This window comes from Protopterus annectens, chromosome 7.part0 (assembly GCF_019279795.1).
Source record: "Protopterus annectens isolate FY-2018-M chromosome 7.part0, PAN1.0, whole genome shotgun sequence".
Lineage (NCBI taxonomy): Eukaryota > Metazoa > Chordata > Ceratodontiformes > Protopteridae > Protopterus > Protopterus annectens.
Genome location: NC_056739.1, coordinates 880606634 through 880633881, shown reverse-complemented (window position 1 = coordinate 880633881; position 27248 = coordinate 880606634). Strand labels below are relative to the sequence as shown.

Below are 27248 nucleotides of genomic sequence, written 5' to 3'. Positions count from 1 at the left end.
GGACAAGGGAGGTATGCACATGCCACAGGCCACTGCTTCCAGGTAGGGAAGGGGGCAAAGCACCCCTGTTAAAATGCTTTAAAAGCATTAAAGAAGTTGTGTTTTGCTGCTTTAATCTGGTATTTCTGTCATTCAGTCAGGAAAAGGTCCTCATGCTCATGTACGCCAATGGTGGCAGAAGGACAGGACATGGATGGCACTCGCATCAGACCATCTTTTCTGAGACTGATCTTGCATCCATATGTACAGGCCCCACCAGTCATTAAACGTATGCCTGAAATCACAAGCTTGAACTGCTAGCCACAGAGCATAACACCCAGCAGATCCTCCCCTACCAGGTGACTGAGCCTTGCTGGGCCAACGAGGAGGCCTGGGAAGAAAAGTCCTCAATTCCTATTAGTACTACCCAATTATAATATGGCAACTCAAGCGGGCATTCCTCAAAAGCAGGTCCATCATAGGCATGATATATGGCCAACTGTCCAAGGGAGGAGAGCTGCTTACACCAGGGGAAGCTCACCAAGGTAACAGTAGGAGATGGTAACTCCTCCATGCCATTCATCTGCAGTGGCAGAAGACACCTGCAAACTTAAGGTTAACCTTGAAACACACAGGGATAACAGGAAGGTTTCTGAAACAGACTTACTTCTAGAAGAGTTTCAAGTTGGTGTGCATTCTCTTTCTCTGGACCTCAAACAGTTCTCCAGCAGAGACATGAAGCTAAACAAAGGACCCTTCCACCAACCTGCTGCCTCCAACCTTGCGGTAGGGAAACAGTGAGTCAGCAGAACTATCCATTAATATCAGAGGGAGAAATATCTACCCTAAGATTTAAAGTAATGCTTCAAATCATGCTCTTCTTCCAAGACGCAGAGGCATCAACAATTATGGGTCTTCGTTCTTTACTCCATGGCAGCATGAAACTTTAAAAGGTTTTGTTGCTTTAGGTACTGAACACAAGAGCATGTCTAAGACACAAGTCGCAAATGAGATCTATAAAAAAAAAAAAAAACTGTCAGACTCAGTTGCTAGGCACACTCTCCTAGTGTGGCATGAATCATGGTGTGCACTGGCACAGAGTGTAGTGTGGGAGTTTCGAAATCATGGTGTGCACTGGCACAGAGTGTAGTGTGGGAGTTTCGAACACAAAAAGAAAAAAAAAGTGCTAAGCATGAATGAGACGAACTCCCAATTTTACTCCACCAAGGAGGTCCCCCAATGTTAAATCAGCAGATATTCAGATGAAACTTTTTTGCGGTGGTGATGCTGCAGTAGCGTTGTCGCCTCACAGTAAGACGTTGTCCTGTTCGATTCTCAGCTAGAGCGTCTACTGTGTGGAGACATGCGTGAATGGGCATACCTTCGTTGAAGGTTGTGCGTCAGAGCTGGCAATATATATATATATAAATTGCTGAATGTTAAAGCTACAAAATCACATAGTTTACATTCACATGACGAGAAGTGCAGTATGTTGCAATTGCCAACACCCAGCCTAAATGAGTATATCGAAAAGCCTGCTGTGTAGTTCTACTCCCCCCATGATAACTTGATGCAGTGTTGTTTGTGTAGCATCAATACATTCATATAATATTGCTCTTTGCTAGAATTGAACAGCCAGCTATGCAAGTCTACCGACTAATGACATGTGCAGGACTCACATGCACTACAGAGGAGTTAGATTTCAAATGAATATGATTAATAAGCATCCTGTTACCCGCTTTCATTATAACATGAAAGGCAAAAAATAAATAAATACAGCTCCCTCCCCAGAGGTATACATTAAGGGTCTCCAGCTTCATCACACAGAACTTTTCTGTCTAGCCCTTGACTACTTCTACAAATTGTGGGCATATAATCTATAAACATCTGCATTTTCTCGTTGGGGTCTTAAATCCTTCTGTCCGAAACCTTTTTTTTCCCCATTTTTCCACATAGGGTTGGGATGTCACTTTACCAGGGCCAAAATTCACACCGACAGGTATAAGCAGATCGAGCGTAAGAGATGCAAGGTTAATAGAAAACGCAGTAATATAGCAGCCTAGAACTGTTGCTATTAGGTTATCTTTTCTTGCATCATTTATGGGATGTGTAAAAGTCAAGGCACTTCCTGTATTTTATATATTCCTAATGAAATTCTTTTAGCTAGATTAGAAGGTGCACTCATCTTTCTGTCACATGTGGGCTTCATTTTGTTTCTTGATATTTTATGCAACTCATCCCAGGAGGTGCATTTCTGAGTGCTCTTACAACTTGTTTGATATCATAAATTTCCCACTACAGCATGGATTTTAACTTTATACTGTGGTGGTGCTGCAGTAGCGTTGTCGCCTCATAGCAAGAAGTTGTCCGTTCGATTCTCAGCTAGAGCGTCTTCTGTGTGGAGGCATACGTGAATTGGGCGTGCCTTCGTTGAAGGTTGTGCGTCAGGGCTGGTAACTCGGTACGTAAAAATCCACTACCAATCATTAGCGGACCGGAGTTCCGCTGTGGCGACCCCTAACCGGGAAAAGCCGAAAGACACAGACATACTCAGATGAAACTTTCATCCCTCTCCACACAACATATTTAATAATACACCATTTTACTGCACTGCCCTCCCAACAACAGTTCATTTGCAGTGACAAATTACTTACCCTATCAGAGAACATGATCACACATTAATAAAGAAAGAAAAATGAAATAAAATGTAACAGAATACTTTTACTTACCAAACCTAACTATTCCTTCAGAATTTATTTTCTACATGCATAATGTATGCATACATAAACATTTTTATCTTCTGAGACACATAATTACTTAATTTCACAGCAGAATTCTGTATTTCATTCACTGCACACAGTACAATGAATTGCTGGGAACACTATTATAAACGAGTACAAAAGTGGATAATTGTAGGTGGTCATTGATGAGAATGCTGACAACTACAAGATAAAAATTCCTGTAATATGAAATAAACTACAGCAAGAGACTTTCTTGATAAAAATAACAGATAATCTCAACGCAGACAAATCAGCACCTATGGGACTGCTAGCTCAAAAGTGTGAAAACTATTATGCAAGTCTGTGAGTATATACCAATTCCCAGACTGCAGAAGCACAGAGAATTGCTCATTCTTCAAAGTATCCCGATTTTAATTTTGTACAGAAGTATCAGTGGTGTGGTGTGGTGTGGTGTGGTGTGGTGTGGTGTGGGAGCCCCCCCCCCATTCCAAAAAAAAATAAAAGTGTTAGTAGTTTCTGAGTTTCACTGTTTCTGCATGAAATTCACAATCATTCTTCACACTTCGTAGTAGCAAACATGTATGCTGCAGATTTGTTATGCATTCCATTGCAATTTATGTGCTGTTAGCAAAAAGAAAAAAAAACTCCAATGGAGTTTTAGCAAGTGTTAAATGTGTGCTAATGAAGCAGTTTAAGTACAAATATGCAGTACATGAACAGCTGTGAAGGTGAACATACAGTGCCAACTGCTTCGCATGAATTTTGTTCTAAACTGAAAAACAGAAACAAATAATCAGCATGCAGCTGCATGTACTATATCACACTTACCACAATATTGCAGCTCCGATCCCCTGGAAACACCTGACACACTACAAGCTTATCCTCATTCAGATGTTTCAGTTCAAAGGCGTGTTGCCGAAGACAAGTATTCAAGGAAGTGCTGTACTCTTGTACTACTGAAGTAATTGTTTCAGAACAACTGTTAGCTGCAGATAATTTAGTTATTGCAGCTATAATCCAAGCTTTAGTCTCACTGGTCACAGAATTCTGTTTAAGCAGTTTGCTCAGTTTTTCCACAACATCTTCTAATTGTACATCTGTCTTGAGGTAAGAATATTCTCCTAGAATCTGAGGGCCATAAAACATAATAAAAACATATAAGGTTATTAATCATTACACTTTTCAAATATCCAAATGTAAGCTCAAAATGCATTAGACTTCACACATTGCTATCTCTTGTTATGCTGGCACAGTTTTATTATACTCATCTCTCACTGTTATGCCAACTCACTGTGCTTTACTTGATGCAGTTCACAAGAAAGAGACTAATAGTTTTGATTTACCCTACGGGTATGGCCTTGGGCGAGGATAAAAACAGGTCTGCCTACGTGGATTTGTCTACTGCAGGATTACTAAAACAAGCAGCTATTCCATGGTGTACCAGACAGTACTGCTCAGCCATTAAGCTGCATCTCACTGAAGAAAGGAAATGGACTTGAGAATTGCAATGGCACTACAGTGGCTTTGGTGATTTTGCAGTATAACAGGGGGAGAGTATGACTTACCTGGTAAACTACATACTAGTTTGCTTGGTGTACAGTAGGAGTAAGGCTACTGTTTTGACTTCCTCAGTTTCCACTAACAATGAACTCTGAGCAAGACACATTCATGAACAGAGGTTTTCTTGCTTAAAATAGTCTGCAATTCTGACACGAACAAATGAAAGGACTGTGGAATGAGACTTTTTTTTTTAAGCATAAGAATAAACTACACTTGTGTCTAGGTATTCATCACAATAGCAGATGGCTGATTTCGTTTCTTTTTGATAATCATCTACGGATTCAGCCCTATTGATGTTTCTTAATTTGTTTTTACAGTGTACTGTTACCAGACTGCAGCAGACAGAGGAGAAATGCCCAGGCTTTGCAATGTGGTTTCCTAAAAAAAAAAAAAAAAAAAAAAAAAGGCTGGTACAATAAGAAGGAACATACAAAGCAATGGGAGAACTCCCAGGCTGACACTTGTTCAGTAGTTCAGCATTTTTCTCATTAACCTGTAACAAAGATTAAGTATTGAAAAACCACATTTTCACAGTTTTGCAAAGAATGATAACTTTATTACTAGACAATTAGGCCAGTAGAAAATTTACTGTGTTTCCAAGTAACAGCTAGCACCTAGCTTCGATCGTTCATGCAAATAAAGGAGCAATCACTATTTTAAACAAGACAAAAGCAAACGTGATGTGTTACTTCTACACCCCCCCAACCAGATTCATGCAACAAAACAGAAAGCCAACTATATATACAACAAAAGTAAGGGGCAAAATTAGCAGAAAGGAAGATGTACAGAGACCTGAACAGACAGGAAGGAAATCAACTAGCTATTCTTATGGTGAGCGTACATCAAAGTATGAAATAAGGAATCAAGACATCAAGAGAGTAATCCTTTCACAATAACCTCTTCAAGCATTTACATTTTTGTATTATTTTTGGGATATTTCTGAAATTCTTTTCTTTTCTTAAACTTATCCTCCCCCAGCTAGCCCTCAGCTACCACCAGCTCCCCTCCTCATTCACCGGTCTACCAGACGTGCTCCCCCAGACTCAACTTGACCCACGTCTATGGCCAATAAGGTGACAGAGGACACTGGGGCAGCATCATACTGCTGCCAGTAGCAGTGCCCTAAACCCTCACTCTAGGCAGTCTTGAGAGCTATTCTACTGCTGCCTTTAGAAGGCATATGCATGCCCTCCTGGCCAAACAGTATACTGTATGTAGTACAAAGTTCAGCAGGCTCTTAATGCTGCCACTATTACAATCCTAGGCCTCCTCCCTCCACAAGGATGGGTAAGCCAGTGTCAAATGCACACTCTAATGTCAACAAATAAATAAATCAATCTCATCCTTTCCAATACAGCCCCTCTATCATTCCTGCTGCAATTTGTACAGTTGTCCTTATGTTCCAAGCACCTTCCTGATATAAGAAGGGTGTTTAAACACATTTTTGTTAAGTAGTTTACAGAGCTATTAAGTTTTATCTACTGCAGAGCAGCATCTAAAGTAGTTTCACAGCTTACTCTTCTACATACTATGTGACTATTCTAAGTGTTTTAAGGCTTTTGAAGCTGTAAAACACTGTGTTTCTATACTTTTTTCCATAACTGGTTACAGATGGAGCAGATAAAGATCTATACACTACAAAGAAATAGGATAGCATCGCTCTTATTCATGACATGGATGTTGAGAAACACTTCTAAAGCTTCACTTCACTACACACTCTAGCTGAAGTTCTGGACATCCATATCTCAAGCACACATATGATTAGAAACTTGACTGTATCCCTCTATACACAAGCTTATGAAGTTTGGTAGGTAATGTCATGAACAAATAAATCCTGATGCTATGTCACTGATGCATGCTCTGAAGAAAGTACTAGTAGCCTCAGTAGCTGAAATAAACATGAACTGAATGAAAAAGATATGTACTATTAAGAAAGCAATTGCACCAAGTTAATGGGAGTGTATGGTTGCAGTTGTGGATCGATTTACAAGACCTGAATAAAAAAGAGAATGTTACACATTGCTTACATTTTGAGGAAGTGGTCTTGGCTGTGCCAAATATTACACTACTTTCAGTACTAGATTCAAACCAGGAATTCTGGCATTTACAGCTAGACAAAAAAGTTCCTGACTATATGTACTTAATACACCATTAGCAAGGTATAGAGCTTTTAGACAATTTGATATTTGACATCAGCATGAGTGTTCCAAACAGCTGCTGCACAGGCAGCTGAGGGTTTGGAGGGTGTTATACACATAACTGATGAACTATTAGTGTGTGGTGAGACACAGAAAGAGCTCAAGGTAGAGATTCCACTGCTGAACAGATTATGGCAGCAAATTTTTAAGTAAAATTAAAGAAAATGGAAAAAAAAGTGTGTGACAAGTCTGAAATCTATGACTCAAATTCTAATGACAGAAGGACTGAAACCTCCTAAAAAGTTGCATATATTGCAAATGCCAATGCAAGTAAACTTTACAGATGCTTCTAAGAATGGCACAATATTTTGCAAAGCTTGCACCCACTATGTCTGAGAAAACTATGTCTCTAAGAAGGCTGTTACAGCAAGATATAGCCAGAGAACAGAGTTATGAAAACTACGTTTTGAAATGCTTAACAGATCAGCCAAAGAAATGTTAATAAAATAAAAATAAATAAGATCAAGTACCTATGTTAAAATACTAAGGGGTGAATAAGCCACTTGTGTTGTAAACAAATACAAGTCAGAATGGTTTAAGAGTTGCTATCCTTCAACATAATGCAACTTTTTCCTATGATCAACAGCATCTGCAGATCCACAAAAAACATCTGTTCAAACAGAAAAGCAAGCATTAGAATGGTGCACTGATGTGAGAAATTTAAGTGCATTACAAAGATGCCCACCTAAACAAACTCTCCCTTGGGTGAGCTTGTCAGACTGATTTCTGTATAAGGATAATGTTTTGTAGGATGATTCCTAATCTACAAGAGTATAAGTGGATGAAATAACTATTTGAGTGACACCACTGAGTTCACTTTCTCTTCCAATTTTTAAGATGTCTCTTAGGAGGACCAAATAGTTTCTTACAAAAAACACACCCAACAGCTGCTCCTTTAAATCACCTGGCACAGCCTGGATTCTCAGACAGGCATGTCTTCTAATAACTGCTTGCTGATGCATTCCCACTTCAGGTATCTATTCCATCATATCCATATTTTATGGCACATTTCTTAACTTGAAAGCTATTTGTTAAAGCATACTTAACGTCCATCCTTCATGGCCTCATCAACAATGTCACTGAGTCTGACAGTTAACAGTACTAAAGGCATGGCAGAAGTACGGACCTTTATGACAGCTGTATAGTATTCTCTTCTGTTTATCATTAGGTAGTGCATCATGTCCCAGAGCCAGTATGAATTCCCTGACAGAATCCATGGTGACTGTGAAGGCTGCTAGCCTAGTTAGATAGAATTGTGTAGACAATTCTATGTCATTTGTAAATATTAATATAATCCACAGGCTTGTTTTACAAATATAAAGAGAACTATATGTTGTACTGAGCTTCAAAAATGTAACCACAGTGCACTCTGCTGAAAAAATGCTGATAAGTCAAGCACTGTATGACTGATCTCAAGCTCGGAGACAGGATGTCTGGGCCAGAGAATTCTTTGTATTGTCTTGATTTAAGAGAAAATTACTAAGGTTTTACATGTAGAATGTCTTTTATTGCTGTGGCTTCCTGGCCAGGTGCAGCTTAAAAAGAAATGTAAATTTTGAGTTTCTGTGAGCCTGGGAACCAGAGAAGTGTGAAGAATGATGTAATGTGAAATGACTCAGCAGTACTGTGTTATCAATTTAAGACTTTCTCAGAGAGAGAGAATTAAGCATTTTGGATTTTGTTTGAAAACATCAACTCACCAGCACTTTGCCTTTGCTCTGTAAGTAAGACATTTATGTACAAAGTACAGTTGTGTACACTTACCATAAAAGTAGATGTTAGAGTGTATTCACTGTTGTAGTCATCACATTTGGGTTATCTGCTTGCAGGTAGCTCTCAGTCGGCCTGATTTTCAAAGTCTTGGGTCCTGCATCGGTTGCTGTCTCATCTTCCATGAAGTCAGGTAGTCAGTGGCATAAAGCATGCAGCTGACGCCATTACATCAGTTTTTCTTGCCCAAGATGCCAGGTGCCCCAAAATGGGAAGCAATTATATACAAGGTTACACCTCCAACAAAAAAGCAAATACACCAAAAAGCTTTAAGCATAGTAAACAAGAATAGAGGTATAGTCAAAAGAAGTCAGGGAGCTGGAGGGAGGGTAACCAGGACTGCAACAGTGAATACACTCGAACATCTACATTTATGGTAAGTGTACACAACAACTCTACTATGTTTTCGTGTTTCACTGTTGCAGTCATCAAATTTGGGTAGATTCCCAAAGCTAAGGATGGGAGGAGGTAGTTAGATAGCATTATGACCAGCTATAAGGCCCTGCAAGACGGCAGTGGCAAAGCCAGCTCTGGATTTTGAAAAAATTGGCAAGTGGTAATGCTTGGTGAAGGTATGTACAGAACTCCAGGTAGGGGGGACACCCTGTCCGCATGAAAGATGATGAAAGGCTCCACAGCCATGAGGGCCTGTAATTCAGACACCCTTGTTGCAGAAGTGATGGCTAGAAGGAAGGCTGTTTTCCAAGAAAGGAATTTCAACTCTAGATTTGCAGCTGGCTCAAAGGGAGGTAGAGTGAGCTTTTCCAATACAAAGTTAAGGTCCCAGGCTGGAGTAGGAACTCTCCTGGGTAGTCTTAAGTTTTGGCCCCTCTGAGGAATTACTTCAGCAGTGGATGAGAGAAAATGGGTGGTTCTGTATTGTAATGAGCTGAAATGGCATGAATTTTGATGGAGGAAAAGGAAAGGCCCTTGTGAAGCATCTCAGTTAAGTATTGAAGAATCTCTCATAAATTGGGCACTGCTGTGCCCATCCCCTGAGTTTGGCTCCAGGAACAGAATCTTTTCCATTTTTCCACATAGGATTTTCTAGTACTAGGCCTCCTTGCCTCCAGAATGACCTCCATTACTTGCTTACTGAGGGATGGTAACGGAGAGATCAGGTAATTAGCCAGGCGGCCAGGTTCAGGGTTTGAAGCTGTGGGTGCAGAATCTGGCTCTGCTGCTGAGACAGCAGAGCAGGGGTCAGAGGCAGGTGCCATGGGGCCAGCAGTGACACTGCACAAGAGAGGGTACCAGTGTTAGTGTGGCCAGTCTGCTGCAATCAGTATTGTCCTTGGTTTGTCCTGTTTGATCTTTAGTAGTACCTTGGAGAGGCAGAGGGGGAAAGGCATAAACTGATAGGTTTTTCCAGGTGAACAACAGGACATCCACTTTCCAAGCTTGTTTGTGGGGAGTCCTTGTGCAGAATTTGTCCAATTGGTAGTGTTCTGGAGGGAGGCAAACAGGTCTATCTCTGGGCTCCCCCATTTGTTTCTCAATATGTTGAATATCTTTGGATCCAGTTTCCACTTGTGTAGGTCCATGAGATTTCTGCTTAGGTCATCTGCCAGTGTATTTAGCTTTCCTGGCAGGAACTGACCCTGTAGGTGCACTTGGTAGCTCAAGGCTGTGTTCCACAGAGCCATGGCTAGTCTGCAGAAAGGGTATTGGTGGGTTCCCCCCCTCGCTTGTTTATGTACCACATAACAGTGGTGTTGTCCATCTTTACCAATAATTGTCCTGGAAGAATGTGGTCCTTGAAGGCTGTCAGAGCATTCTGTACAGCTAACATTTCTTTTTCATTGATATGCAGGTGCATTTGACTTGGGTTCCATTTGCCCTGAATAAACTGCCCTGACAGGTGAGCCCCCATGCATAGTCTGATGCATCTGTTGTTAGGGTTTGGGCGGCAGGGGGTAGAGTGAATGGCAGTCCCTTGGTTTTGGTGGCAGGCCTCTGCCCACCAAAGCAACTCTATATGTAGACAAGGTATGATTGGAATCATTGATTCTAGATCCTGAGAATGTTGACATGACAGGCTTTTTAGATACCATTGTAGTTTCCTCATACGCAGTCTTGCATATGGAATTAGAATGCAGGAGGCCATGAACCCCAGGGCTTGCAGTACTTTCCTTGCAGATAGCTGGGTCTTTGTGGCCAGTAGTATGAAGTAGGCTGTCAAATGAACTTTTTTCTCTGGCATGAGGTAGGCCATCTGGGAAGTTGTATTCAAGCTTGCTCCCAGGAATACAATTTGTTGGCAGGGTACAAGATGCGATTTCTTTTCGTTTATGGTGTACCCCAGAGAAGTTAGCAATTTCTTTACAAATGCCAGATGATTTAATAGTATGTCCTGGCTTTCTGCCTGAATTAGACAATCGTCCAGGTATGGGTATATTTGAATATTTCTTTGCCTGCACAATGCAGTGACTGGAGCTAGGCACTTTGTGAATACCCTGGGAACAGTAGATAAGCCAAAGGGCAGTGCAGAGAGCGGATAGTGCATGTAGCCTGCTCTGAAGCGTAGGTATCTTCTGCAAGATTCCCTTATTGGGATGTGCAGGTAGGCTTCCTTTAAATCCAGTGTTGCCAAACCAGGCATCTTTGCCTAGCATGGGAAGCAGCTGATAAAGAGTTAGCATCTTGAATTTTGGGATTACCAAAAATGTGTTTAGGATAGACAGGTCCAGGATAGGACAGCAGGAACTGTCTTTTCTGAGTATCGGGAAAAGTCTTGAGTAGAAACATTGCCCCCACTCTTCTTCTGGAACAGGCTAAATAGCCCTGATGCTTAAAAGAGAGAGAACTTGCTTTTGAGCCTCTGCCCACTGATGTGGGGGTAGGTCTGGCCAGCTGTTCGGGGTTGGTAAGGAGTGGAAGTGGAATCTGTATCCTTGGGAAACCATATTAAAACCCATTTGTCCTGGGTAATGAGTTCCTAATTTTTTGCATGCAGGGCAATCTTTACCCTAAAGGAACAATCAGTTGAGCAGGGCTTGTAAGGTTTAAAGTCAAGTCATTGATACAGTTTACCATAGGGGGAGTCTTACTACTCCCTGCTTTGGAAGTGGGAGCCCTCCACTGCTTAGGCCTGAAGCCTGGGTGTTCTGCTGGTTCTGGGTTTGGACTGAGAAGGCCTGGAAGAGGCAGGAAAGGACCAATTCTTAGAGGGCCAATGCCTACTAAATCTGGGAGGTTGTATTTGCAGGAAATCTTTAACAGTTTGCATAGATTTAGCTTTTTCCTCCATCTTTTTAAGTACTACTTCTGCTTTGTTGCCAAACAGGCGGTCTTGGTTTAAGGGAGTGTCCAGTAATTTAGCTTTAACATGATCTGGCAAAGATTTCTCCTTAAGCCAAGCATGCCTTCTAAGTATAGACCCAGTGACAGCAGCCCTGCAAGATGCCTCTAATGAATAAAAACCACATTGCAAAGTATGTTTTCCAACTTGTTATTTTCAGCACAGTCAGGAATCATCATCATTTTCTGTTTAAGCAATCCAATAATATGCTGCTGATACTTTAACATATGAAACTGGCAGTTTAAAGCCCTAATGGCCAAAGTTGCAGAAGTGTATACCCTCTTACCCCATCTATCCAGCGCCCTGGAATCTCTATCAGAGGGGTGGGATTTTTGGCAGTAGTAGCCTTAATGCCTTTGGGTCCCTGTGAAATGGTCTTAGGATCCGCAGTAGGAAATTTAAAAAGGAGCTTATGAGAGTAAGGTACCCTGTAATACCTATCAGGTTTTCTGGGAGCAGGAGGTAAAGTGTCAGGGGCCAGGCCAGATTCCAAGAAGGCATCATCTACAATGTCCGGTACAGGAGGGATAGCTAAAGGCCTGTGTTGAGGCAGGAGTAAGAATTCCCTAAGCCTCTTTTTGGATAATCCTGGCTTTCCCAGCAGAAATGCTCCCTAAGAGTATGCAAGGTTTCACCAAAAGAGAAATCCTCTGGAGGAGACGCAGAGGGAATTGAGTCCTTTGCATCAGAATCCTCATAGGTAGATAAAGGCAAATCCTGGTCATCAGAGAAAATAGAAATTTCAGAATCCTGATCAGAAGGAAAATCAGTCCTTGGTCTCAGAGAGGGAAGGGTGGCTTCCCCTGATTAGAGTAATAAGGTCTTCAGCCATTCTTATCATTTGTTTTTTAGGCATAGGGGCCTGACCATTGAAGAAGAAGAAGGTTTAATATGCAAGTCAGTAGGCCTGAATACACCCAGAGAAGCTGGTGCCTGCACAGTGGCTCCGGACCCATCCAAGGTAGAGACATCCGCAGGTTCCACAGTCGAAGAAGCATCTCGCAGCATACCAGACTCCGAATGGGTCTCAGTACAGGCCTGCGAATCTGAAGTAGCGGGCATCAGAGGCTGCAAAAGCACCTCACTGAGTACGGGCGAACTGGCGACTAGCTTAGGAGATGCGTCGTCGGCAGCTTTGGACCTATGCAGTCTGTCGCTGTCTTTATCTTTGTGTTTTTTTGGAATGTCGGTAGTCGGGTGGCTTACCGAAGCCATTTCTGGATAATTGAACAGAGTACCAAAATATTTGGATGCGTAAATAAACAGACGACGAATAGTACAAAGTTTGAATAAGGCACAAAACCAACAGTGAGGTATGTCGTGGTCAGGGCCTAAGCAAGGAATGCAGTACGAATTAAAATCTTTATGAGGTATTTGCTTTCCACAAGAAATACAATTATTAACTTTTACTGACCGGTTTAGAGCAAGAAAATGGATCCCCAACGGGGTACTTAGCTTAGTTGAAGACTTTGGATCTGAAACTCTAAAAAGAAAATTTCAGGAGTCGGTCGACCGGCACTTGCCAACTGCTTCGGGCACCGCACGGCAAGAAAGACTGATGTAATGGCGTCGGCTGCATGCTTTATACCCCTGACTACCTGACATCATGGAAGATGAGACAGCAACCGACGCAGGACCCAAGACTTTGATAATCAGGCCGACTGATGGCTACTGCAAGCCGATAACCCAAATGTGATGACTACAACAGTGAAACACGAAGAACATCCACCACCGCAACAGATATAAGCATGCAAAATCTAAAGGTAATGCTACTCAATGCTAGAAGTCTAAACCTCAAAATGCACTCTCTCGAAGCACTCCTAAAAATGGAGAACATAGACATCTGTGCAGTAACCGAGACCTGGTTCAAGGCTCCAGAGAGCATACCTGCAATACCAGGCTACAACTCTTACCACACTTTTTGGCCACCAAACCAGGACTGAAAAACTAAAGGCAAAGGAGTGTCCATATTCACCAAGGATATTCACACCTCCAGGCTAGTTGCCCAACACAATGCATCTGAAATTCTACAGGTGCAACTAACACTAGGTAAGGCTGCAATCCAAATTGTAGCTTGCTACAGATCCCCCACCATGCCCCAAGATTCTCACTACACCTTTCTAAACATACTGGAAAATATTAAGATACAACCAAACACCCTAATACTGGGTGATTTCAACTACCTTGCCATTAATTGAGAAAATACTCAGGTACCAACACCTTTGCCCAACGATTCTTGGAATTCATAAATTCCAATGCCCTGGATCAAATAATCCATAGTCCCACCAGGGGTTCAAATATCCTAGACCTGGTCATTACCAACATGAGAGATCGATGCTCCGCACCAGTGGTCACCCCCTCAATGGTCAGGTCTGACCATAAGCTAAATCACCCTTGACGTCCACATCCCACCCCCACCCCCCAGTAGGGAAACCTCCATAAAAACTTCTCCAAAGCTAACTTCATGCTACTCAAGTCAGAAGTGATAAACGTCATGACACCCGTGCAGACGGGAACTGAAAGTTCGACTGCTGAATCCCACACTAAGTCACTGTACGAGCACATCAACTCATGCATGAATTGTGCCATTCCAAATAGAACCAAGATGTTGTCCTCCAAAAAAATCTGGTGGTTTCCTGCCATAAACAAACTATACAACAGAAGGAAGAAACTGTTGCAGAAAAGGGGAAAATCCCAGGATGCAAAATACTCCATTACCAGTCTCAGTAAGAAGCTGAGATCCCTCATAAGATCCTCCAAAGCTAGTACCAAAAATAAAATTGCCAAAGATTCCAAGGACAACCACAAGGCATTCTATAGTTATGTCAAGAATCTAAAGGGCAATGCTCAGATCTGCTCTGAGCTACAACAGAATGGCATTAAATATACTGATCCCAAGGATATTGCCAATATCCTGGCAGATTGATTCAGTGCCAACTTCACCCCCCTCTCACCCCCTAAAGGGCCCATCTCAATACCAAAAGATTGCCAAATTCCGGTAATCATGACCACACAGGTAAAAAAAACACACTCTCCAAGAATACAGCATCCATGGGACCAGACGACATCCCGGGCTGTGTACTACATAATGAACTGGCACCTCACCTAAGTGTCATGTTTAATCATAGCCTCACCTCAGGCTTCGTGCCCAATGAGTGGCGCACAGCTACAATTATCCCACTCCACAAGGGAGGGATCAGGGAAGTAAATATTCTGGGAAGAAATAGCCAGGGAATTGTTATGGATAGGCTTGTATAAGACCTAGGGCCGATAGCCTAGTACCAGTCTATGAACCTATATGATGTACATGTATATATATATATATATATATATATATATATATATATATATATATATATATATATACACACACACACACACACACACACACACACACACACACACACACACACACACACACGGTTTACTATTACTTTGCCAAATTAAACAATAAACAAATTGACTCACCTGCAAAAAGTTTTAAGAACGATTTTTCGAGATTTACTCTTCTTTTGAGTTTTTGGTCTTTTTATACAGAGCCATTCCTAACAGGTCAAGCTATCCCTTGTGAGACTTGCACTTATTTAGCACACCAGTTAAAATTCTCCCTCATAAGGTTAAGTATCCCTCAAAAAATAAACACGCTCTAGAGGACAGACAAAGTAGTCTGCTCATCATGTGTGTCATAACCTAAAGGTGAGGAGATCTACACAGAATCTGCCAGATATTCTTTTCCATTTCAGAATCTAAGTAGATGGGTGGGGGAATGGAGATATCTCTTCCACACAGAGAGATGTCTCAAATATCAAAAATTGTGTTACTTGGGAACCAATTACATACAACACACTCGGCCCCTACTGAAATGTCAGCACTCAAAAGGCCAAGTGCCAACACACCAAAAACGCCCAAAAAAACAAACCACATATCTCAAACATCACTCCTATCTTTTAAATTCATTTGCCCTCCCTGCACCTCTCGGTGTGGGATTTGCCCCAGGACCCCAAAACTTTTACACACAAACTATGAGACGGCCTTTATGACATCAGTGGAAAGAGACTATTCCACAAAAAGGCCATCTCGGACTTTGCATATCTAAATTCATACACACACATATATATATATATATATATATATATATATATATATATAGATATATATATATGTATATTTTTTTGCCATTCAGTTTCAGCATTTCTATAGTGGGTCACACATTTTCAAATAGTTATCTATATACTCCAAAACAAACTTCCAATAATCTAAACTCCTACCCAGGCCATAAATGTTGTAAGGAGGCAACCAGCAGCTAACTGCCAATCCTACAAAGAAATTAGAAGGTTGCTTTTGGAAGGAGACAGACAAGAAAGCCTAATAACTGGAGGAATTTCTGGACAGTGCTACACAAGGAATGTTTGAGAAATTCTGATGGCAGAATCTGTCTGATGGTGTAACAAAAAAGTCTCCATATGCAGGACATCTGTCACTAGACACAAACTGGCATCTGCTCTGGTGGGGGGGGGGGGTCACTCGGCTTGATGTCTATTTGACTACAAAAGAGGAGTGCCCATTGTCCGTCTTCAAAGCGGTTGAATTAGGTGGGGACACAGAAGTCACAGGTTACAGAATCAAGGATGGACAAGGCAATGACTCAATAATCTGATGCCATTATGACTGGCAGGGTAGCTATATAGCTTCTTACTCCCGGACCACTTATTCCTTATAAATAAAGTCTTTCAGTCTTCTCTCTTTAACTAAACCTTTTTTCCCTTCTTGCGAGAGGCATTCTTTTAAACACTAGCAGAGGCTTCTTCCCTAAATTTGAGTATCCCTTGCACCACTGCAACTAACTTTTTGTGCTCAAGGAAAGCTTTCAAATTTGAAGTTTTCTGAATGCCTTTTTACTGAAGGTCACACAGTTTTCACACTTCTCTTACAAAAAAAAAGACGGCACTGTAAATGGTAGCCTTTACAAGGAATCCATCTTCTACAGGCACACTTGCTAGTAACTCTACAGACACTTTGGAAGATGGCAATAAACAAAAATGTGAACTAAAAAAATTATATGCAATTTAATATTAATACTTGAGTTTGGGAGTTGGCATAATGGTTAATATCTTTACATCACTGACACAAAGTACAGGGTTTGATTCTCACTTTTGAGGGAAACTGGTTAGGCTTAAATTGGCCCACAAAGGCAGCTAGCCTATTATTTATAGAGCACTCTAGAACACCAAGTGTTTCAAATGCATCCAGAGCCATTCAAGCTAAGATAAGAATATTTTCTTGATTGATGACATTTGTACTTGCTTTACTCGGTGATCACTACTGTTTAAACATTTTTACAACACTTATTTTATTCTGTGGCAAAAATAGTCATTTCTTTGCTAAGAACATTTTCTTGATTTATTACACTTGTACTTGTTTATACAGTTATCACTACTGTTTTTGAGCATTTTAAAGCATTTATTTTATTTTGTGGCAAAAATAGTAATTTCTCTGTTTGTTGACTTTTCTAGTTCTGTTTGCCACCTTAATGTGTTGCAGAAGGGTGAATTACCTAGGGCCTTAGTTATCTGTTAGTTGCTTAATATGCACTTGACAGCTGCATTTGTTTTGCTTTTCCTTTAAGAAATTTAAGGATCATCCATTTTGTTCCAATGTTTCTGGTATCTCTGAATTAGGAAGCATGCCAGGAAGTGCAAAGTGTGGTTGTTTTCTGGCTAGAGGGCATAAGAGTCTGCTTTCAAGCCTTTTTTTCTCTACTATAAATCAGGCAAGTTTGCGTGGAGCTGCCCACTGAGCAGCAGTTATTTATTTATTTATTTACATTTGTTTACCGGGAAATTCCGACTGGACGCAGGTCCTTTTTCAGCAGATGCGGGGAGAAAAGCTCCACATCATGTACATGATAAATAGAGATACAAAGTTACAGCAATAGTAAACATTACAGGTTGTTGGCTGTAATACAACAACAAGATATTGATCATCAACAGTATAGTGTTGCAAGTTACGATAGTTTCTTGTAGTTTATAATTAGTAGCAAAGTTGTCAGACAAGATTTTAAAGTATGCAAAGACAACTAGCTAATTCTGACTGTGGTTAGTGGTGGTGGTAGTATAGTTGGGTTAAGAGTCTAGGTGGGGGGTGATAAGGGTGGGGGTGTTAGTCTGGATTAGAGCAAGGACAAAGCCAGTGCAAATTTAAGTGGAATTTGAGCACAGTCTTGAAAAGGATGATGGAAGGTAGAGTAGTTATAGAGGGTGGAAGATTGTTCCAAAGTTTAGATATGGTACATGAAAATATGGCTTCTCCTGCTGAGGTTTTGGGTTTGATAACAGTGAGTTGATTTTTGTTGCTTGATCTTAGGGGCCTAGTGGAGTGATAGGGTTGGAGAAAGGTTTGAAGGGATGTTAAGGGGGTGGTTAATAAGTTTATGAGCGAGGGTTATTTGATTAAAGTTAAGGAGTTGTGGGAGTTCTAGCCAGTTTAGTTCTTTAAGGGAGAAACAGTGATGGCTGCGGTAGGAGGTTCCAGTGGCATATTTAGCAATTTTGTTGAAACAACCACCCAGCTTGTGTAGGTCTGTCTGTCTAAGGTTGGTAAGTATGGGGGGATGCATATAGTAGGGTGGAGATTAGCTGGGAATTGTCTATGGAGATTCTAGCCGCCATGGTTAGGAATTGGCGGCTTCAATATAATGCACCAAGTTTCTTGTGAACTTTTTCTATCGAGAGAGATATGTGGGTGCCAAATCTAAGTTTGCTGTCTATTTCCACACAGAGTTATTTTGTGCATTCTGATGGAGAGATGATGGCATTGTCTTTGGTGAGAATGTTGAAGTGGGGTGTGTTTTGGGTGGCTTTGGAACAGGAGAAGTTTTGTCTTACTTGGGTTGAGTAGAAGCTGAGCATTAGCTAGCCAGCTTTCTACAGAACAAAATGATTCCTGTGTGATTTGTTGTAGTTTTGGTAGAGTGGGGGCAGAGCAGATGAGAATAGAGTCATCTGCGTACTGTATAAGAGATGCTTGTGTGGTGGCAGTATGTAGGTTGTTAGTGAAAAGTGAGAATAGCAGAGGGCCAAGGATAGATCCTTGGGGAACTCCAAAAGTAACTGGGAGGCGAGGTGATAGGTTATCGTCCCAGATTACTGATTGCCGGCATCCATGTAGATAGCTGTGGAACCAGTTGCAGGCCGATTGTAAGAAGGAGAGGTTGGGGAGAGTAGAGAGTAGTAGCTTATGAGATACCATGTCAAAGGCCTTTGAGAGATCTAGAAATACGGCAGTAGAGAAGAGGCCATTGTTTTTGTGATGAAGTATAGTGTTGGTGAAGGAGAGCAGAGCGGAGGTAACGTTGTGATATGGCCTGAAACCATGTTGGGGTTTGGAGAGGAGATTATTAGCTAGGAGGTAGTTGGAGACCTGGGTGTTGATACATTTTTCACGTATCTTGGAGAGAGGGAAAAGGATAGCAATGGGGCGGTAATTGGAGAGGTTGGTGGAGGGGGTGCCTTCTTGCGTGGGGAATGATGTGGGATATTTTCCATATCGAGGGAACATAGCCTTCTGTTATGGAACGGTTGATTAGAATTGAAATTGGGTAGGCTAGTATATCAGCTGCAATTTTCAAGTATTCAGAGGGGAGGTTGTCAGCTGCGAGTTTGGTGGGTTTAAGTTTTGACAACAGTCTTTTTATGTTGGAAGTAGGTACTGAGGTGAAGAAGAAAAGAGGAGTGGGGGTTTAGGGTTAGGAGTTGAGGGGGGATGTTGTAGGGAAGTGTTGTTTGTTAGCAGTGTCCAGTAAGATTTCTCTATAAAGTTATGATTAGGTCCAAAACTTGTTAAACAGTGTGGCATTGTGCAGAACTAAGCTTACAGCAGCTAACTTGCACATTGAATAGCACTACCATATCCTAGCCCTATAGAACATCTTGCCTTAACCCCAGAACTACCCTAAGAGACCCCTCTAAAAACCAAATCCTTAATCCTAAACACCCATCCTATTACAGGTCCAGAAAACATGGATATGCAATTTCCAAATGTCTCTGTGCCAGTTTGGTAGATTGGGCATCGTAAGGGAATGTGGCAATTGTCTCATGTCCTCAGACAACCAATTAATCATTAAAGAAAATAACACAGTGTGCAAGAGATGCAAATACACAACTTCCTTGGAGTAAAAATCTTGCATATTACTGAGGTTTTCAGAAATACCCACAATACATCCCTCATTGTCTTATGCTAAAGTGTTTAAAAGAAACCTTCTCAAATCACCAAGACCTCCAAAGCCATCTAATGGCAACACTGCTCCTTAGCAATGAAACACACACCAAAAGCAACACCAAACATCTCACATAAGCCTACACCCAATGGTCCCCCAAGAGCAAAGCCCATAAGGCAAGCATACAATTTACATAACACTCTTTTTACTGGAGACTCAGATGTCCTCACTCACCAGGTTAGACAAGGAGAAGATAATGGTGAGTTGTCTATCTGGAGCCAGGATCCGTGATATCATACACACAAGTCACTGCACCTCAGTTACCAATATGCTTCTGTCATAGTCCATGTGGGTGTAAATGACAGGAGACAAACCTCTGGATTATATGAAATGAGATATAATGTATCTCTCAAGGTGTGTGTCACAGATAGGTATGAGCCTTGCATTAAGCAGTATTCTACCTTCACCAAGGATGATGCTACAATATGAACATAAAATGACTGATTTTAATAATTGGCTTAGTTTCTGGCGTCACTCCAGTGGAATCCAATATCTGTCAGCATGGGAGAACATGGTCAAAAGACCACACTACTTTGCCAGGGATGGGCTGTACCTGTCCCACCCAGGTTTTTAGACATTGTCTAAAACTTTATCCACTGCCCTTTGAGCCTTTTTAAGGCAATGCCAAAAAGACAAAACTACCAACATAGTGAAAAAGGTCTACAGGCAACTTTAAGGTGTTACTGCTCAGTGCTAGGAGCATAAACAAAAACATTCACACCCTTCGAGTCCTCCTCACTCTGGAGAAGGTAGACATCTGTGCTGTGACTGAGACTGGTTTAAAGTCATAAAAAGTACCCCAGCAGTGCAAGGCTATAGTGTCTTCAACATATTTACACCAACAGCAGCACAGACTGGGGCCAAAGGTGTACGTGACTCGATCTTTAACAAACATACCACTAGGGTGGTTAAGCAAGATAATACCATGGAGCTCATCAACGTAAAAGTCACTATAAATAATGTCCCTCACTATACCGTGGCTACAAGTCACCATCTATGTCCCAGTTGTTTCACAACTCTTACCTAAACCAGCACTCACCATCCAACCAAACACCTTAATTCAAGGATGACTTCAACTACCACTTTATAGACTGGGAAATACACTGCCTCAAACTCACAGGCACAATGTTCCTGGACTTAACATAAACACCCTGGAACAGACAGTGCATGCTCCAACCAGAGGATCAAACATACTGGATGTGATGAGCCACCTCTATACCAGTAACCAAGGAGCCTCAATCCTCCCCACTGACACCAGTGGGGGACATTAACTGGGAGGATGACAAGGTACACACACAGTATTTCCAGCTGCAGCTTTCTGCATCAAGTGCAGTTTCCCTATAGGGCACAAAGAGACCACAGTTGGGGGCTGGTTTCTCCCTCTTTCTCCAGATCCCCAATAAGACTCCCCACTGGCACAGCTACAGGGTTGAGATCTCAGCTGAGGGGCCAAGTCAAGACCTCCAGCACCCTCTCTGTCCAACCAGTGCTTCATGTCCCTGCCAAAGTAGCTGACATACACACTCTGAGGTTTGATTTACACACACCTGGGCAAAGCTGGCACAGGTTTACTAGCTATGCCCACTGCTGCCCGGACTAAAAGGTAATTATCACTGCCACCAGCCAGCTACTTTAAGGCCCTTAATAAAGGGTGTCCAATTTTACTGTGTAATGTTACTATTAATACAAATGGTAGTTTGACCATGAGCAAGGCTATTAGGAGTGGCCTACACTGGGTCACCAAATAAATATGCAAGTACTCTCAGAACATACATATCTCTATACAGATCAGCCACACTGAAAGGTTTAAATATATTTGATAATAAATAAAAGAAAAAATAGTATATAATCATAGTGACATCAGAGTTCAAAACCATAGGAAATATTTAAAACGCTGCAGGTCCGTCTGAAATAAATAAAAAGAAAAACATCTAAACTTTGCTTCACTATATTCCTGACTGAATCTAAGAGAATTACTACAACCTAGTTTACTTACTTAAGAAGAGCAAGGCAGATGTGGTGAGTGGTTCTTGTTGTCAGGTCCAAGACAGAATACAGTCTTGTCACACAGTGACCTCTGAAATTAATATCACATATATTACTGCTGATATCTTGCAGAATGCCATCATTTCTTGTCATCTGACTCTGTCCCAGGTGAAACCCCCCACTGCTGAAAGCTAGCAGTATTTGCATCTACTGGTCAAAATACATAGACCTCAGATGTTCGGCAAATGCGGGAAGTCATAAAACAATCACATTCCTTCATATTTCAAAAGTAATAATTATTTCACTTTAAAGACAATACAGAAAACTCCCTAGTACAGACATTGTGTCTCCTTGCTACATGGAAACTGAAAGATACCATCTTTTACTGCATCAGCTATTTTTCTGACGTTTTGCTGGACTGAAGTTAACCTCCTCTGTTCCGGTTTCCACTGTTAAAATACATACATTTAAACAGTTAGAATAATGCATGTACACTTCTGTACTTTTCCAGTAGGGTACACTGTGGTTACATTTCAAACAGCACTTTGCAAATACCTTCAAGCAGCTTGATATACACATGACATACAGTTCTAATACATTTGTAACACAAGCATCTTATACACACCATGTTGATATTCACAAATTACATCCAAATATTTACAAAATTCCAGACAGATGGGCTGGCGGTATTTCCCTTTGTCACACTGGAACTGGTACACACCAACATGGGAGAGCACTGCACTCCCTGTCACGTCCTCACTAGTGAGATTGGATCACAATGCTGTCTCCTTTGAAGTAAAAATCAACCCAGAAACCCAGCTAAACCAGTAACATTTAGGAACTATTCTAATGCAAACTACATCCTATTAAGTGAGTTTGCCAAAATTCAAGGCTCCCCCTAACTCTGAGACGAAAGCTACCCAGGAGGAAATATTGTTATACAAACACAGAGGCTGCTGTACCTACCAAAAATAAACCCAAAACAAACACTAAAAATAAACCCTACTGATGAAACCCTCACCTAAACAGAGCATATAATAAAGAAGAAAACTCATGATCAAAATCAGGAAGAACAAGTGCTGTCTTATATAACTGAACAAAAACAAAGCGGTCTAAGTTCAACAAGAACAACTATGAGGTCAGGATATCCACACAGGCTAAGGACAATCACAACGCCTTCCTCAGCTTTGTCTGCAACCTTAAAGGAAACACAGAGCAGTGTGCTGAACTAGTGGTGAATGGTACTACCTTCACTAATCAGTGCGACATAACAAATCTACTGGCTAATAAACTCAGCACAAACTTCACCCCCACTTGCCCCTGAAGTCCCCTCGAACATAATTACCCCGACTATTTAGCAGGAATCAGATGCTGGCAGCACTCACTAAAATCAAGAACCCTGTCTCCATGGGTCCTCACAACACCCCTGGTTGCTTCCTGAACAGTCTAAAACATGACAAATCAGGACTACTTGAGGCACTCTTAGCTTTGAATCAAGCTATATTTCAAGTGAATGGAGGACCACAACAGTCACTCCCCTCCATAATGGCAGACCATCAACCAACCCAGGGAACTACAGACTCATCAGTTCAACAAGTCTAATATGCAAAGCCATGATATGAATTATCATGGAAATGATAAACAAGGGCATTGGCAATCTGAAGACACTTAACCCATAACCAGCTTAGCTTTGTTATGAGAAGGTCATGCCTACTTAACCTGGTTAACTTCTTTGATAGGGTCACCAAGCCATTGGATGAGGGGAAAACAGTGCATACTGTTTATCTTGATCTGGCCAAAGCATTTGATACAGTACCCCACCCACTCAGGCATTACTGACAAGCTCTCTGAACTAGGCATTAATCCCTACATAACTTGCTGGATTGCTGGCTGGTTCACAGACACGACCAAAGAAGTCAGGATCAATGAGACCACCTCCAACAAGAGATTGGTCACCAGTGGAGAACCCCAGGCCTCCATGCTGGGCCCGCTTCTGTTTAGCATCTACTTCTCAGCAGTCACAGGTAACTTTTAAGGCCTCTGGCTCACCAAGTTCACAGATGACTATAAATTGGGAGCTATTACAGATTCCCCCACAAGACACCACTATCTTGCAACAGGGTTTAACATACACACATGATTGGTGCCAAAGCCATGACCTAAAACTGAAATGCTAAAAAATGCATTACAATGCCCTTTGGGAAATTGTCAACCCAAGTTAATCACTGTATTGATACACCCCCCCCCCCCAAGATCTGAGAACATATGTAGACAGCGATCTGGCCTTTGATCAACACTTAGTTAAGATAATAAGAAAATCATTCTATGTCGCCCATCATATAGGTAAGGATATGGCATCCAGGTCCCAGATAGTTATAGTACAACTCTACTCGGCTCTTATCAAACCTGCCACTGAATACAATGCCCCCCTTTGGCATGTAACTAACCAGGCACTTGCAACACTTGGAATGCCCGCAAAGATTTCTCACAAGGCGAACTCAGGGCATGAATACCCTGTCCTACACTGACTAAGTAAAGACACTATCAGTGTATTCAGTCTCCTACAGGCTGCTGACAAAAGGATTTTGCCTGGCTTACAGGGCTTCCTTAGACTCAGCTCTGATGTATTTGTTGCACATGTACAAAACAAACAGCACCAGAAACACTAGATACAGGGATCTTAACCTGTGCTTGTGACAAACAGTACATGCTGGAGGGTCGGATTTGTGTCCTTAAGGATCCCCACACTATGGAACATGGTCCACATCCATGTAAAACAGAGGTCATCCCTGACCCTATTCTAATGAAACCTTGACAACTGGATGGGAAATCATAAATTTACCCCCCCCCCGGTCTGGCCCCCATGCCCCTTATGGACAGAAGCTGCCAATAAGAAATGCTTTATCCCATCACCTCCCCTACAAATCCATAGTTACCATCCTACAAACATGCACCCTCCAAACAGATGTCCATGATACCCGGGTACCCAAATGGTTTGGGGAGTGCGACTAGGCTTGCAAGGGTCCTAGTGGTCATTAGCCTAGTAACAATCTATTAATCTATTAATGTATTAGGAAGTAGGAAAAAAGGTTGCAACCTGGGTATTTATTTTTAGTAGCCTGAAAAGGCTAAACAAATGGACTTTTGAGTGATTACTTACTGTGGCAACAAAGAACTGAAAATGGTACAGGCTATTCTCCCTTTTGGTTGTGCATTATCCTATAAAAATGAACTGAGGCAGTGGTCCATCTCTGACATGGGGATATCTGTAAGCCTCTGGAGGTCAGATCAGAAGGTGGATATTTGTTTGCACCCATGGTCAAGCCATCATGCAGCAGGAGTGGATAGCTAATGTAAATATCTGCAAGATCATTTGGTACTACCACAGCTATTAATAGCAAAAAAATGTAAAAGAATAACAGATGACACATTAGACACGAGTTAGAAAGAATAGTTGGGTAAAATCTTACCATAACCATAGATGTCCTTCTCTTCCATGTTGCAGTATTCTCAACAATTGGGTTCTCCTTTCTTACTACCCGAACGTCCGGCCAGTATACAAAAGCTTGCAGTAACTACTGGGTATGTGGGACATCTGACTTTGGCCATAAAAGTGACATCTGCACGTACAAGACTTCAGAAATGAGCACCCCAGTCCCTTTCCAAGAGACAGAGAAGGCATCCATTGCCCTTGCTAGGGGACTAGGCAGCCTCGTGCAAAAAGATGGAAGTTGTCTGCCCATAGGGGAGGAAAACAAATCTGAGGTATACCTCATTCATGGACTATGTGCAAGAACAGATCCCTATCAGTGGACTGAAGTTTCAAAACTTCGAAGACCATATGTTTGAAGTTTTTAAATTTTGAACACTTTGTATTGAGATTGTCGTACAGCTCGGAACTCGGGATTTGCCATTTTCCTCATTATAGTGCGATCTCAGAGTTGGTATATTTAAGTAGCAGGGGGTGTGGGGATGCAGGGGGGGCTTTCCCCCCTGCAAAAATGTACAGGTAAGTTGTTTTATTTTATTTTACTGTTTTTTATTTTTATTTTGAAGTTTCAAACCTTCGAACATATGGTCTCGGCCATGGTCTTCGAAGTTTTGAAACTTTGATCAAATGATAGGGATCCCCAAGAACATATCCCTGTGGAGCATCCATTCGTGGGACTGTGACATGGACCTGCTCAATGTGTCTGCTTTTTATTCTGTTCTGAAGGGATATACACAGTCTGTAGTGTGATTCCCTGAGTTGTGACAAGCTCTCATAAGGGGAGTCCTGGGTTGCAGCTCACTTGGTCCACCCAACAGTAAATCTCTTTTCTACAGCAAGGAAGGAAAGGGATTTTGTATTCCAGAGGATGAAAGTACTGTCTCCAATATAAACCTTAGGTACCACTGTAGCGTCCTCAAGTTTACAGTGAGCTGATCGAAGGAAGGACACTCAGCAAACTCGGAGCTACAATATATAACATTAAGTATCCTGTTTTTTGTTTATTTTGTTCTTTATTTCTTTGTTGTTTATAGCACTTTGTGTACTGTGTATTTTTTCTAGCTAGTTTCACTGTGTGTGAGGTATTAACTGGAAATTGTCCACTCTTAAGCATCTGTTGGGTTGTTTGTTTATGATAACTTGTTGCAGTTAAACTCTTTTTTTCTAGTGGCTCCTTTAGCTGTTTAAAACTTTCATTTAAAGGCTCACTGCTGCTTTTCAGCTGGGAGTAACATTTCTGCTATTTGTTTCCCACCCTCCCTCCCTGTTGGTATAGTGTTTTTATAGTTGGTGGCTTTGCAGTTGCCCCTAGTGTAAATTTGATCTGGGACCCTCCTCCCAGTCTAGTGTCATTACCTCATTCTACCCAGTACAGGGAGAGCATTTGAGAAGGCCAATCAGCTTAGTTTCTGCTACTCCTTTCTCTTTCCTTTCTCTTTTCAAAAAAAAAAAAAAAAATTATCTGCTTTTACTGTATTTGTGTTTTTTCCTACATTATTTTGCTTTTAAGGCCATCTTAAAAGTACTCAATTGTATTTATTACTGCTTGGTGTAACTCATTGTAAGCCTTTTAGTTTAAGCACCTGGGCTTCAGACCAGTTTTACATTAGGAAGGTTTGTGGTCTGCACTGTAGTGGCAGAACAGGTAGCTTACATCCTTCTAAGTTGGAAACTGCTGATTGAGGGCTCAGTGTCTGTTATTCTAAAAGTGTATTAATTCTGGTTTAAGCACTTGGGCTTGAGGCTAGTTATTTTACATTAAGAGGGTTCGTGTTCTGCACTCTTGTGGGAGGAGAGGCTGGACTCTGTCCTTCTGAGCTGGGAATTTCTAGTTAAAGCTTATAGTGCCTATATATTTGAAATGCTTCTTAATGAATTGGTACACCTCGTTTGCTGTAGCATAGACTAGATCCAGGCCTGCTGAATCTAGCTTTGTTTGTATAACTTG

The 27248-nt window shown here is 41.5% G+C and overlaps 1 protein-coding gene across 3 annotated transcripts in view; it reads right to left on the bottom strand.

Annotated features, from left to right (window-relative positions):
- AP4E1 (adaptor related protein complex 4 subunit epsilon 1) overlaps window positions 1–27248 on the bottom strand; it is a 564842-nt gene that overhangs the window by 305503 nt on the left and 232091 nt on the right. For all 3 annotated transcript variants that reach the window (XM_044077456.1, XM_044077457.1, XM_044077458.1), the window contains exon 14: window positions 3549–3848. In XM_044077456.1, coding sequence (XP_043933391.1) covers window positions 3549–3848 — 300 coding nt within the window. The remainder of the gene's footprint in view (window positions 1–3548; window positions 3849–27248) is intronic.